Source organism: Oxyura jamaicensis, chromosome 9 (genome assembly GCF_011077185.1).
Source record: "Oxyura jamaicensis isolate SHBP4307 breed ruddy duck chromosome 9, BPBGC_Ojam_1.0, whole genome shotgun sequence".
In the NCBI taxonomy this organism is placed as follows: domain Eukaryota; kingdom Metazoa; phylum Chordata; class Aves; order Anseriformes; family Anatidae; genus Oxyura; species Oxyura jamaicensis.
In genome coordinates, this window is record NC_048901.1 from 25,370,837 (window position 1) to 25,383,169 (window position 12,333).

Here is a 12,333-nt window from a genome sequence, read left to right on the forward strand (position 1 = left end):
GCACGGCGCTGTGGCCTTCGCTGTGTCACAGAGATGCAAATGAGCTTTTCTGAACAAAGCCTGGACCCCCAGTAACGCAAATGGTGGAAATCAACAGGGGTATCAGTTTGCTTACACTGTTATTCTGAGTTACTCAGTCTAAATCAGCAGTTTTACGTAAATATGGTGCTAGTGTTTTCTTCAGAGAAACAGTCTCTCTCTGTAGAGCTATAGTTCGTTAAACATTCACTCACTCAACATCAAAGCTGAAAGCGCTCACTTCCAGAACAATATTATGCAAAGCTAAAAAAAAAAAAAAGTACTGCCAGCACTAATTTGCAATGCACGTGATGCTCAATGTATCCTTACACGCAGCTGAAAAGCAACAGCCATCTCCACCACACGCACGCTGCACAAGACAGCTTTCCTTTCATGGTATCAGGGTTGACAAAAGACGCTTCGCTTTCTGTTTCAAAGCATTCTTTTTCTTTTTTCTTTCAGGGGGGCAGCAGTGGGGAGAAGGATGGGAAAAGATGTCCAAATGACAACGAACCAAACTAAGGAATAGAGCTGCTTCACATCTAAGTTCCATGTCTAGGCTGCATAAGGGCAACTCAAGATTTGATAGGATACACAAGGAAAGGAATCAAATTCTAGAAAGCACAGAGAACCCTTTCATGCGGGCAGGATTTTTTCAAGGCAGACTCTTGATTCAAATCAAGCCTTTCAAATAGAGAATAACCTGTAATCAAAACCCAAATATGCAAAAACCATGCATCCAAAACTGCCCTAGAATTTGCCTTGTATTGGAAATCAACAACTTAAGATTGGCATCTACTTTACAGACACCTGCCCTGGCACCTTTGTGTATTATAAGCACAATCCATGTGCTTTCATTAAAAGCCAGAGGTGTCTAAACCACAAATTCTGTCCCACTGACAAATGCACATCTTCTGACAGACTTACACCATTCCTATCTAGAGATGGCACCTGTGTCTTCTCTGTGCACTTTCTGTGTCAGTGCACTCAGCATTGGCGTATCTTTTAAGCGGTTCCTATTTACAGTTCGCAGTCCTGGAGCCTGGTCTTGATAGCACTGCAATGATTTCATGCTTACCTACACTCCTACCTGCCGCAATGCCAAGAACTATCAGAGTACCATGGCTAGAAATCAGCAGGTTTCTCCATGAAGCAACTCCTTTCTTGGAAGAGTCAGATACACACACAAACCCCGCAGTGGCTTTTCAGTTCTATGCAGACTTGGAGGCTTACAGGATCAGCTAATCAGCACGGCAGATGGCAGGGAACACAACACCACACTGCTGAGATGATTGCCAGATGTGATGCTTCCAGGAAACCTCTGGTATGTAAGGAGAATTAAACTTTAAAACCTAGCAGGCCAATCCCCCAGCGCCGCGAGACATTTAACGGGCAACAACTTTGAGTGCAAACAGATAATTTAATGGGCTTTCTGATTAAGACATTGTAGAGCACAGAATCTGGGTCTTTGGATTTTATAACTCTAAAAAAGGAAGTTTTCAGGCCAAGTTAACTGTTCTTAACTTATAATAAAAGAACAACAGATTCACATGACTTAAATTTTTCATAGCTATCTTCTTTGGAAAAGGAAAAACTGTATGCAACTATGTACAAAACTCAAAGGTGACCATTCCCTCATGTTTATTTTTTTTTATTACCTTGAGGAGTACTTACTGACCAACGGCATCCCAGAGAATGCTAAGATCTCTCTTACATACATCCAATTAAGAAGTAAGTGTGACGTATTTCTCCCGGTAACCGCAGTGCAGGACTGCTCAGACAGGCAGCCCCAGGACAGGACGGAGCTGCCCTGCAGCACCACCGTACTCTGCTGCTGCAGGATGGGACAGCTGGGTCTCAGCCCTGGCTTTACCAAGGCAGGAGCACTGCACGGTCAGCACTCTCGCAGTCCAGACCACTCGCCTGCGTTTATATCCACCGCAGTTAGCTAGGAAAGGTCTACTTTATGGACTGAAAAATAACAAATTACTGAGCCGCTCAGGGATGGAGGCCTGTGATTGCACGGCAGTTCAGCCAGCTAGCTCAGGAAGAAACATTATGCTTCAGAAAAACATGAAAGAAAATGCTTTACACTGTAGAGAAAAGCTAGCTCTAGCTCAGGCTTCCTGCACCCAGGGCAGATGCCCAAAAAATTTATGGGCAGTTTTGCTTTGCGAAGAAGCTCCTCTTATCATTGTTTTATGTTTCCCTTTCAAACTTGCTTTTTTTTTTTTTTTTTGCAGACTACACTTTTCTTCCTCCTCTGCAACAATTTCATCCGGACACAAACGGATGATTGCCTACTGCAATTTTAGGTTTAGATGAGGAAGCTGTTGGAAAAAGTTTGTTGTGAGTCACAGTGTGAAAGTTGATCCTGGTCCCAAAAGGGATATTGAGGTTTCTGCTGCTGCTGCTTCTGGGAAAGAAAAAAAAAAAAGAAAAAAAAAAGGAGGGGGGGGACACAACCAAACAACAGGAAAAAAATAAAACAGAAAAACAAAGAAAGGTTCTTACAGAAGGAATTACAAAGCCTGCCTGCCTCAGAGAACTGCAGGCTTGTAAAGCTCTCCTGATCAGCCAAAGCCTTATCTGACCCTCTCTCTCCTCTTTTCCTTGCTCCAAAAATAACATGACAATAGGCTAGATGGAAAGAGATGAAAAGTTTGATTGTGTGCCTTCTGGGGATGATCTGAAAAGCCTTTTGCATCACCCTGCCTGATCCTTGCCCTGGTGCAGCAGACCGCCAGCCAGAGGAGGAGCAAGCAGGGCAGGACCTGCCCCGGGCCCTGGGGCGAGCTGCCTCGGCCGGGCAGTGCTGCTCAGAGCGCCCGGCTGCAGCGGGGCTGTGCGGCGGCAGGCCCGCAGACCGGTACGTCGGGCAGCCCCGGCGCCAGGCGAGGAGATGGTGGCACCCTGGCACCCTTGCCCATCGGGAGCCAGGGCTGGGCACGTGCCAAGCACAGGCAAGGAGCTGGAGCGCTTCCCAGCGGCACACCTCTGCTTGCCCTCGCAGAGCTGACGGCCTGGTCTACTGCCAAGCCCGGACAAAACACGGGATCACATCACGGGACCACAGACCCAGCTGGAAGGAATAGCGTGTGCTGCCAGTAAGTGCTGTCCTGCTCACCGTAGGGAACCCAGCTGCCGACTCACAGACCTGTGTGATGCCTCTCAAGCTGTATTTCTGCTTTCTGAACAATCGAAGAGAATCCGTACCTTCCTGAAGCGTGCTTCAGTTAAACCAAGTGCTATCCACGACCATCAGACTTCTCCGAGGACCCCAGCCCTGCCTGAGATGCTCACCAACGCTGGAGCCCTGGTAAGGGAGCGCGCCCCAGTGACACCGTGTCGACACCGCCGGCCACCCCCTGCGAACTGCCCCCGGGGTCTGGCAAAGTACCCGCGACAACGCCGCTCCGTGTGACACCCGTGTAGAGCAGGGAAGCAGGAAAATGGGCTCCTTCGAACCCCAGCAGAGAGGGGAGAGGGCATGAGCGGGACACGGGACCATGAGGACGCTGGACGAGAAGGGAAGCAGCTGGCACAGGGAACAAAAGGGGCCAGGCCGTGCAGGGCAGGTGTGCGGAACAGTCACGCTCGTGACCTGGCACGGGGCGGCTGGACAGAGTAAAGGGACACAGCAGCCACTCCTCTAAGCACGGGCCACCAGGTTCACGGCAGCAGCCATGCAGGCAGATGGGGCTTGCTCCCTGCTGCAGGGCTGTGTACCAGGCTGCACGAGCCAGAGCAGGGTTAAAACCTGCAACCTCTGGCACTCACTGCTTCTTCCTGAGCTACCAGCTTAACCCTCTTTTCTCCCAAGACATCTGAAGAGCAATGACTCTTTAGGTCAGATGGATTTCCTCCAATTTGCCTGGAAAATGGAAGCCTGATGATTTGAGACAGGACACACAAAGTCTGCGGGACAGGAATGCTAAAGCTGCCGCCCACCAGCACACAGGATATTTCACACGACAGAACCCGTGAGAACGGTGCCAGGGAAGCATGCTGTTACCAGCAAATCCCCGCCGGAGCCACGGGTGAAAAAGCCAGAGGTGTGGTAGTGCAGCAGGGGCTGCGAGGAGGTCAGCTGCGCCCTGCCTCCGGCACCCGCATCCTCCGCGGTCCCCAGGAGGCCAAACCTCCACTTCACGGCAGCTGCACACCTGGACAAAGACTCTCAGAGAAGCGGAATGCCCAAGGCTCAGCCGAGACAAAATGTAAGGCATTATAAGAAGGCTAAATGAAATGAACCTCCAAATTCATCACCTGAAAGCAATGATTAATTGACCATTACGGCTTCAACCAGGGAGTCTCAGAAATAAAAGAGGGATAAGAACACTCATGATAATGAAAGGCAATTTTGTTAAGGTCTCTGAAGATATCGCCTTATTTCACTGAGAAAGATTCAATGAAATTAAGGAGACTATTAATTCAAGATAACAAGCCTTGGCTCTGAGTACAGGACGCGTACACTGCAGCAAAGCATTAGCAGGCCACACTTGGGCCCCTTCCAGTAAGGAGATACACGCTCGCAGAAGGAAAGTCCATGAGGAAATTGTGTGTTCAAAGGCAGGCTTGGGTCGTGCACTGTGAAGCAAAGATTAAGTCATGTACAGCATGTTTATGAACACTACTGTATACCATTTACAAATTTTACTTTACTATAAACATCAGTGCTTTCCCAGATTAATAAGAGATTATATTAGATTATCCTTCACCGTATATTTCAGCTAGTTTTGTGCTTGGCTTTGAAGCCTCCCAGTAAACATACGGGAAGAACAGGAAGGGAGAAGACAGACAGACATGTGGCTAAGTTAAAAAGTAAATCAATAAATAATAATAATTTGAAAAAGAAAGAAAATTGCTATACACCAGGGATTTATCACTTGTCCCAAGAATAAATCTCTTGGCATTTGAGCACGCCCCAAGCAAACACGACGTCACCCCCATGAACTCCTGTTCAGGACACTCCCATTAACAAAAACAGAAGCTATCGGGGTAGCAAGCTTTATAGAAAAGGTCACAGCAAGGCCTGGGAACAGCCTGGGGAAAGAAAGCAACCCTTAAGCCTACTGCTTGGCTAACTGCACAAATGTGTCTTTTTTGAAACCAATTCAAAGCTGATCTTCGTGGAAGTACGTACAAGTACACTAAAATAGCACCGACCATCTGTAGCACTTGACATTTCAACCACATTTGGTGAAGCAGCTCACCAACTTTTTGCTTGTGGAGAGCAAGCTCGATTCTGAAACTTCATCGCTATCAACACAGATAATGAAGATAGTATTTCAACGCATTCACTGAAAGAACTGACAGACTACCCGGCTGCAAAGGAATAACCCAATGGGTAAAGCAGAAAAAACAGGAGACTTCACTCTAACCAGTAAGTAACGAACTGCTGCAGCTTACACGGCTCCTACAGTGATTCATATTGTAAGGCAGTTGCAAAGGGTGTATTCTGTAAATTCATTTGATAGCTGAAAAGTCTTCCAGGTGGAAGATCATGCCTCTTCGTTATACATTTCTGTATGCTATTAACATTCTTGAACATTTTTTTTAAACTTTTAAATAACTACTGCTGTAATTTAAAAAAAAAAAAAAAGAGTAATAGACAAACAAGGGTCAACAGGAAATCATTCAGGTGCTATACAAGCCACAAATAAATTCCTTAAAACACAATTGTACTGTAAATAAACGCAACAGACAAGGCAAATGCCTCAGTCTGAGATGTGGAGCAGACTAAAGCTGCTGCACTTAAGGCTGCCGATCTGTACAGAGAAGGATTGTTCTGGATTCGTGTAAACAGTTGAGGTGTAATCAGTAAAAGACATTCTTCTTAAGCAACTATTTTTGTTTTAATTTTTGATCGAGGAAACATAACTAAATTAAAACATCAGAAATGGCACTAAAAACAAACGTGTTCTATTAATAAAGAATATTAAAGGGAACTTTTTTTTTTTTTTTTAGACATTTTTCTCCTTTCAAATACCCAGTTTTAGGACAATAAAACTATCAGTCATTAAAATATTTCACTGACACAGTTGTAGAGGAATAATTCCAAATTTGATAGATCCATTGCTACTAAAAGCTGGTCTCTTTAGTCTTCTAATCAAATCACCAACAGACTGTTCATGGTACCATAGTCCTAACTTTTAGAATCACTGCTGCTTAATTCAAATATTTAACTGATGGGAGACTGGAAGGATTTGGAGATTTTTTAGTAAGGCTTAATTAAAAAGCCTGGAATATTTGGGTTAGATCTGAAAATGATTCCATATACAAAACAGCTCAAAGCATTGCCCAGGTTTCAGTGTGAGTATCAGGGATCAAACAGATACTGATGTAGGCTCTAATCTTTCAAAGATAAAAGACTGCGTTTTCAGAATAGTTGAGAGCTTTGTCTAAAAATCAGAAATGAAAACAGAATGAAAATTTCAACTTCTCATCAGGAAAATGAGGCTGTTAAATTTCATACATCAAAAAGTAGCACAGGGACCCCTGGACAGTAAGAAGAAACAAAACAATTACTGGTGGTTTTTGCAAGACTGAAATCCTCCCCTCAAGTGTCCTCACTCCGCAACCAAACGAGCTCACGTTGCCCTTCAAAAGCCTGCTATTTTAACAAGAAAATAAACGATCTTATCTCCAGCGGCTCTTTATACCAGTTGGCTCTCCTCTCCAGCTTTGTCCTTCAGAACACCAGAAATCAATCATAGATGCTGAGAAAACATAACATATGATCTAATTGTCTGGAAAAATTTTGGTCAGGAAAACCTGTTATAAAATGATGTCAATGCCAAACGCTGTCTGCATTAAAGGAACCGTTTTACGTGGTACACCGTCTCCTCACATGCTAACGACAGCAAGTCTTTTGCTGAAGTCGTTTCCGAGCTCCCCAGAAGCCACCCGGGGAAGGCAGCGCGCGGAGGACGGCTCAGGCAGCTGGAACGCTGCGGTCTGGGGGAGCGCTGAGCCCCGGAGCCCAGCCCAGGCGCAGGGCAGGGTGCGCAGCGTGCTCAGCACCTCTGCGAGTGCCCCGGTCACGTAACTCATCCCCACTGCCCTCTGTCCAGGCTGGTGCAGCAGACCAAGTTGCTCTGATCTAACCTGGAAATAACAAGTTACTTTATTTTCCTCATCACTAGGTCACCTGAAAATATCAGCCCACTTTTTTTTTTTTTTCTTTTTCTAAATGGTGAGCAGATGGGGAGGAAAAGAAGGAAGGGAGGAATAAACTGGGGAAATGCTCAGTACTCAGTTCTGTGTCAGGTTTAGAAACAGATGTTTTACATCCATCTTGAAATGAGAATTCACTTACAACTGTTAAAAAAAAAAAAGTCAAGACTTTCTACTGCAACACTGCGTATTTGAGGGATGCTAACGGGACTCCTCTCTGCCCAGTCACCGGCAGGAAATGTTGGGAATGCACTGAACATACAAACTGGGGATTGTTTTTGCAGACACAAGGAATGAGAAACACAGACACAGAATCATAAATTTATAAGGTTTTAAGTATGTCACGTTACACGAATAAGTTGAATTCTATTTATTCTTTCTTCCCCACAAGAATTATATGGCCAACCAAAAGAATACACGCAGCCAGGAGCAATATAATCCCAAAAAAGAGGTGTCACAAAAGATGTCATGGCTTTATTCCATGTTTTTTTGTTGTTGTTGAAATAACATTTGACTGGCTACAGGATATCGCCAGTTTCTCTCAATCTGAGCAGCTTGGCTGCTCTCTTCAGGTAGAAATGAGGAGGAAAAGATGTCCAGGCTAGGACTGCTGCTGTCCTGTGCAAAACAAAGGGCTGCAGCCAGACCTGGCGGTTACGGGTCAGGGTGAGATCCTGTCCACCAGGTCAGTCTGGGGACTACAGTGCTTGGCGATGCTAAGCAGGGACACTGACAGAAGGGGTGACCGTGTAGGGCTTGGGGAGGAGATGCATACAGGAGGAAAAAGCAGACAGCACTTGGGACGGACAGTATAGAAACCGTGGCGGTAACATCGGGACCGGCATGTCATGTGTCTTAAGAAAACCCCAAAGGACTTTCTGAGTTGGAGGAACGCAGCAGTTCAGTGACCTCCTGCAGCAGGAGATGGCATCCCATGGACCCACCGTGTGCTCTGGTCCTCGGGGCAGCGCAGCCAGGTGCCTTCAAAGAGCATGTGGGGACAAGGCCTTTCAGAAGGAGCTACATGTCTGACTAGGCGACGGCAAGAGCAGATCCATTTTATCATGAATATAAATGACATGATGCACGTGAGAGGGACAAGAGGCCCCAATCTTACCCACACAGGTTGGGCTCCAGGTTGAACACGGCTGCTACCTCTGCGGCTCTGTCCCTAACCAACGGTGAAGTCCTGCTGAAAGACCCAGGCCTCCCCCACAGTACTCATCCCTAGGTGGGCTGAACAGGAGTGGCACAGGGGAGGCCCCCAGCTCCCCAGCGTTACGCTGTCCTGCCTGGCAGCGCACACAGCTCTAACAACTGTACTGTCCTGTTTCACGCAGCTCACCCGGCAAGAGGAGACGCTCCGTGCCTGAGAATGGAAGGCTCTCTAGACCCTTAATACCTTAACAAAAACCACCACAGCAGTGAAATCAAGAAAGGTAAGGATATGTCATTGATACTTTGTAGTATGATGCCTCAGTGCAAGGAATAATTTATGGACTTCCCGAGACATTTAAGGTCTGCTCCTACCAGGTCCAAGCGTAGAACAATCCACCTCCATATACTTTGTTCAGAAAGCCCTACAGATCAGGGAGAACGTCTGAGCACACCACATGCAGAGAGAAGGTCCTGCTTGGGCAGCCTTATGGGACAAACAGTACACACACTGCACACAGCAGTGGGAAGAGAACAGCTTTCAAACACAGCTTGTTAACACCTCAAATAAAAATGCCATTTGTTATTGGCGCTTTCCAGCTGACTGACGACACAGAGCGAGAAGCAGAGATCCTCCTACTTCCAGCAGTATCACCCCAAACCTTACCCATTATCATCTCATAATCCTAACACACCTGTTCACCCACTGACCACACCATCTTTTCCCATTAAAAACCCAAACAGAAACGAATGCCTCAACAACTAGAGCTTAAACTAAAAGATAGGACTGCAGGTCTCCTTATGGGAGAACGACCAGGTAGAGATTAACTGAAGGCTTTGGGTGTGAATAATGGTAATTCATGCGCCATTATTCCACTTAGAAAGCAAGTTCCAAACCAGTGACTAAGCTTGTCAGCCTTTATAGGGTCTTCAGAAGAGATACACAAAACAATATACCAAATGAATCAATTTTACCTATGTGAAATAGAGTTCCCATTTCCAGTTACTGCAAAGTTAAATTCAGGCTCCGACCTGCTACCCAGAGGCAACAGCCACTGACTGTGAACTGTGGCAACATGGAAAACACTTATTTTCTAACAGGCAGGCTGTGCTTTTTCTTTTTCTTTTTTTTTTTCCACGCAGCTCTGTGGCATGTGGCATCCAGTTGCCTTAGTTTTCATTTGCCAATGAAGCAGCAATGCATCTGTATTTGTTCAGCCTTTCCTACAGAGGGTAATCCACCCCCGTAAGCCTTCTGTCAAAGAAAAGCAGACAGCAGATGTGATTTCTCGGGGCCTTCATGGGGATCATCTAAAATTTAAGTCTGAATGACTTGAGAGCACAGTTCTAGCTTTTATTTCATGCTGATACACAGACTCCTGTATGTTGTCCTACTAAAAGCAAAAGTTTAAAGCAAACTGTGCTAGCTGCTCATAAGGCTTTCCTTCAAGTGAGCATTAGAAAATATTGGCATATACCACTTATTCCCAGTCTCGGCTAACAGAAGGATGTTTACCATGGCTATACAAAACAGAACAGTTGTAGAAAGAATATTTATATCCCTAACGTGTTTCCTGGTTAAACCAGTGCTAAAAATGCATGCTGGTCCTTAAGGTTTAATGTGATGCACTTAGAGTCACTAAACTTCGTGGCTCAGTCCCGTTTCTAGTTCCCAGCACATAGGCTCACACACGCAGAAAAGGAGGGTACGGGACTCGAAGACAACGGATTCAAGTCCAGTCCAAAAACAAATGGGTTTCCAGAACAGCAGCATGCCCTTGAGTATCATCCAAAAGTAGGACTGAATAGCTTGGAAAATACTTACTGTGCATCCCCCTTGGAAACAAAAACGTGATTTCTCACATTTTGATCGCCATTTTGTCTTACTGACAAAAAAATTGATCACCATTTTATCTTACTGAGATAATCTTTCTTCTGCTTCTAGGAACAAAGATACTGTAAGATGTTCAACTCCAGCACAAACTCCTTGGGAAACAACTGCAGTTACGACACTGTAATAACTAAGACAGTCATTCCCCTGGTCTACTGTTTAATTTTCATAGTAGGATTCCTGCTGAACAGTGTGGCAGCATGGATTTTTCTATACGTTTCTAGCGAGAAGAGTTTTATTGTCTATCTCAAAAACATTGTTGTTGCTGATCTCCTAATGAGCTTGACGTTTCCTTTCAAAATTCTTGCTGATTCAGAAATTGCACATCCACAGCTCAACATGTTTGTGTGCAGATACTCTGCAGTTGTTTTTTATACAAACATGTATATTGGAATAACATTTTTTGGCCTCATAGGTTTTGACAGATACTATAAAATTGTAAAGCCTTTATTCACCTCCTTTGTTCACACGGTTAACTACAGCAAGGTTATCTCTATAATCATATGGTTATTGTTTATGTTTATATCCCTTCCAAATATGATCTTAACTACTGAAATCTCTAAAGCAAATTATTCCAGAAAATGTATTGGTCTTAAAAGTGAGCTTGGCAGACAGTGGCACGAGGTCTCAAGTTACATTTGCACAGGGATTTTCTGGATTGTCTTTCTCCTACTAATCATTGTTTACACTTCAATATCAAAAAAAATATATAGCTCCTATAAAAAATTCAGAAGGAACTCAGACATTACCAAGAGAAAAACCAGTCGTAATATATTCAGTATCATGTTTGTATTTGTCATTTGCTTTGTACCATATCACTTCTGCAGAATACCATACACTTTAAGTCAAACTAGCTCACGGTTCAACTGCCAGTCGCAAACAACTCTGTTCTATGCAAAGGAGTTTACTCTTGTGTTGTCTGCTGCAAACGTGTGCCTTGATCCCATTATTTATTTTTTCCTCTGCCTACCTTTTAGAGAAAAGCTGTACCAAAAACTGCACCTCAAGCTGAAAACTTCACAGGAGGTTGACAATTCTAAATCTAAAAGATCAAATACGCTTCAGGAAAGTGTGAATATTCTGTAAGTTTAGGTCTGTAAAATAACACATGCTTGAAAGTTACTCAAGAACGCAATGTCTCAGAAAGAAACCGATGAGAAACAGCAATAAAACAGAAAAAAAATGTTGGAGTAAAATACCATGTGGTGTTTCTCTCTATAAAAATATTTTGCATGCTATCAGTGCATGTACTATGTGTTATTTCAGCTGATGCTATGATTGCATTATGGTGTGATATGACCTATCTGGATCTCAAAAAAAATAGAGCGGAATAACTGGAACAAAACATTCTGGGGCTCCAGTCCACAGTTCTCTGAAAGGATTATCCAACATCCTACTCATCAAATTGATCTTCTGTTTCTCATGAAGCCAGGCACAACACACATGCGTAGCAGGAAAACAGCCTGAAGGGCCTGGGAACGACTGATTGTCCCACCTCGAGTGGAGCACACTGCTCCAAAGCAACACGAAAAGCTGAGCACAAGCCCCTCTCTGACTTGGCCGCTACCAGCCAGCTGAAGAGTACCGAGATCCTGAGGGGAAGTTCTGTGGGCATTCACCAGCTCACAGAGCAAAGCTATGGTACCTTCCAACAGCTGCCAAGAGAAAAAAAAAAAAAAAAAAAAAAAAAAAAAAAAAAAACTTGTTGTTGTTGTTGTTTTAAATACAGTGATCAAATCCTCAACAATCTGCACAGAGACTGAAGAAAAACCTGGTAAAATTTATAAAAAGTATGTTGACTTTCTTAAGGGAAGCATTCTGTAGATCTAGTGAATTAAACAACATGACCAGTTGTCACTCCTACGCATCCAGAAGTGGGAGAACTTCTCTAAAAGGCAATGTTCAGTACACAAAGGTGTTTAAGAAGTATGCCTTCTATAAACTCGCAAGCACAGCTACACTGTACCATATTCTTCAGGGCTTTTTTGGAAGAACATGGTGTACACCAAAACTGTTCACGCCCAAATGACTGAGATTTTACTAACTGACTGAGATTTTAGTAACTCCCCCCTGTGCTGCTGCAGGAGGTA

The 12,333-nt window shown here is 44.4% G+C and overlaps 2 protein-coding genes across 2 annotated transcripts in view; one reads left to right on the plus strand and one right to left on the minus strand.

Annotated features, from left to right (window-relative positions):
• MED12L (mediator complex subunit 12L) overlaps positions 1-12,333 on the minus strand; it is a 133,455-nt gene that overhangs the window by 79,675 nt on the left and 41,447 nt on the right. The gene's annotated exons all lie outside the window — the stretch shown is intronic.
• Positions 2,557-11,895, plus strand: P2RY14 (purinergic receptor P2Y14). The gene is made up of 3 exons (XM_035335229.1): positions 2,557-5,404; positions 8,538-8,636; positions 10,298-11,895. Exon 3 carries the CDS (start codon positions 10,316-10,318, stop codon positions 11,327-11,329), a length of 1,014 nt encoding a protein of 337 aa, XP_035191120.1. The 5' UTR covers positions 2,557-5,404; positions 8,538-8,636; positions 10,298-10,315; the 3' UTR covers positions 11,330-11,895.

Coding starts and splice junctions, on each gene's coding strand:
- P2RY14 (XM_035335229.1), top strand. CDS start 10,316: ATGTTCAACTCCAGCACAAACTCCTTGGGAAACAACTGCAGTTACGAC.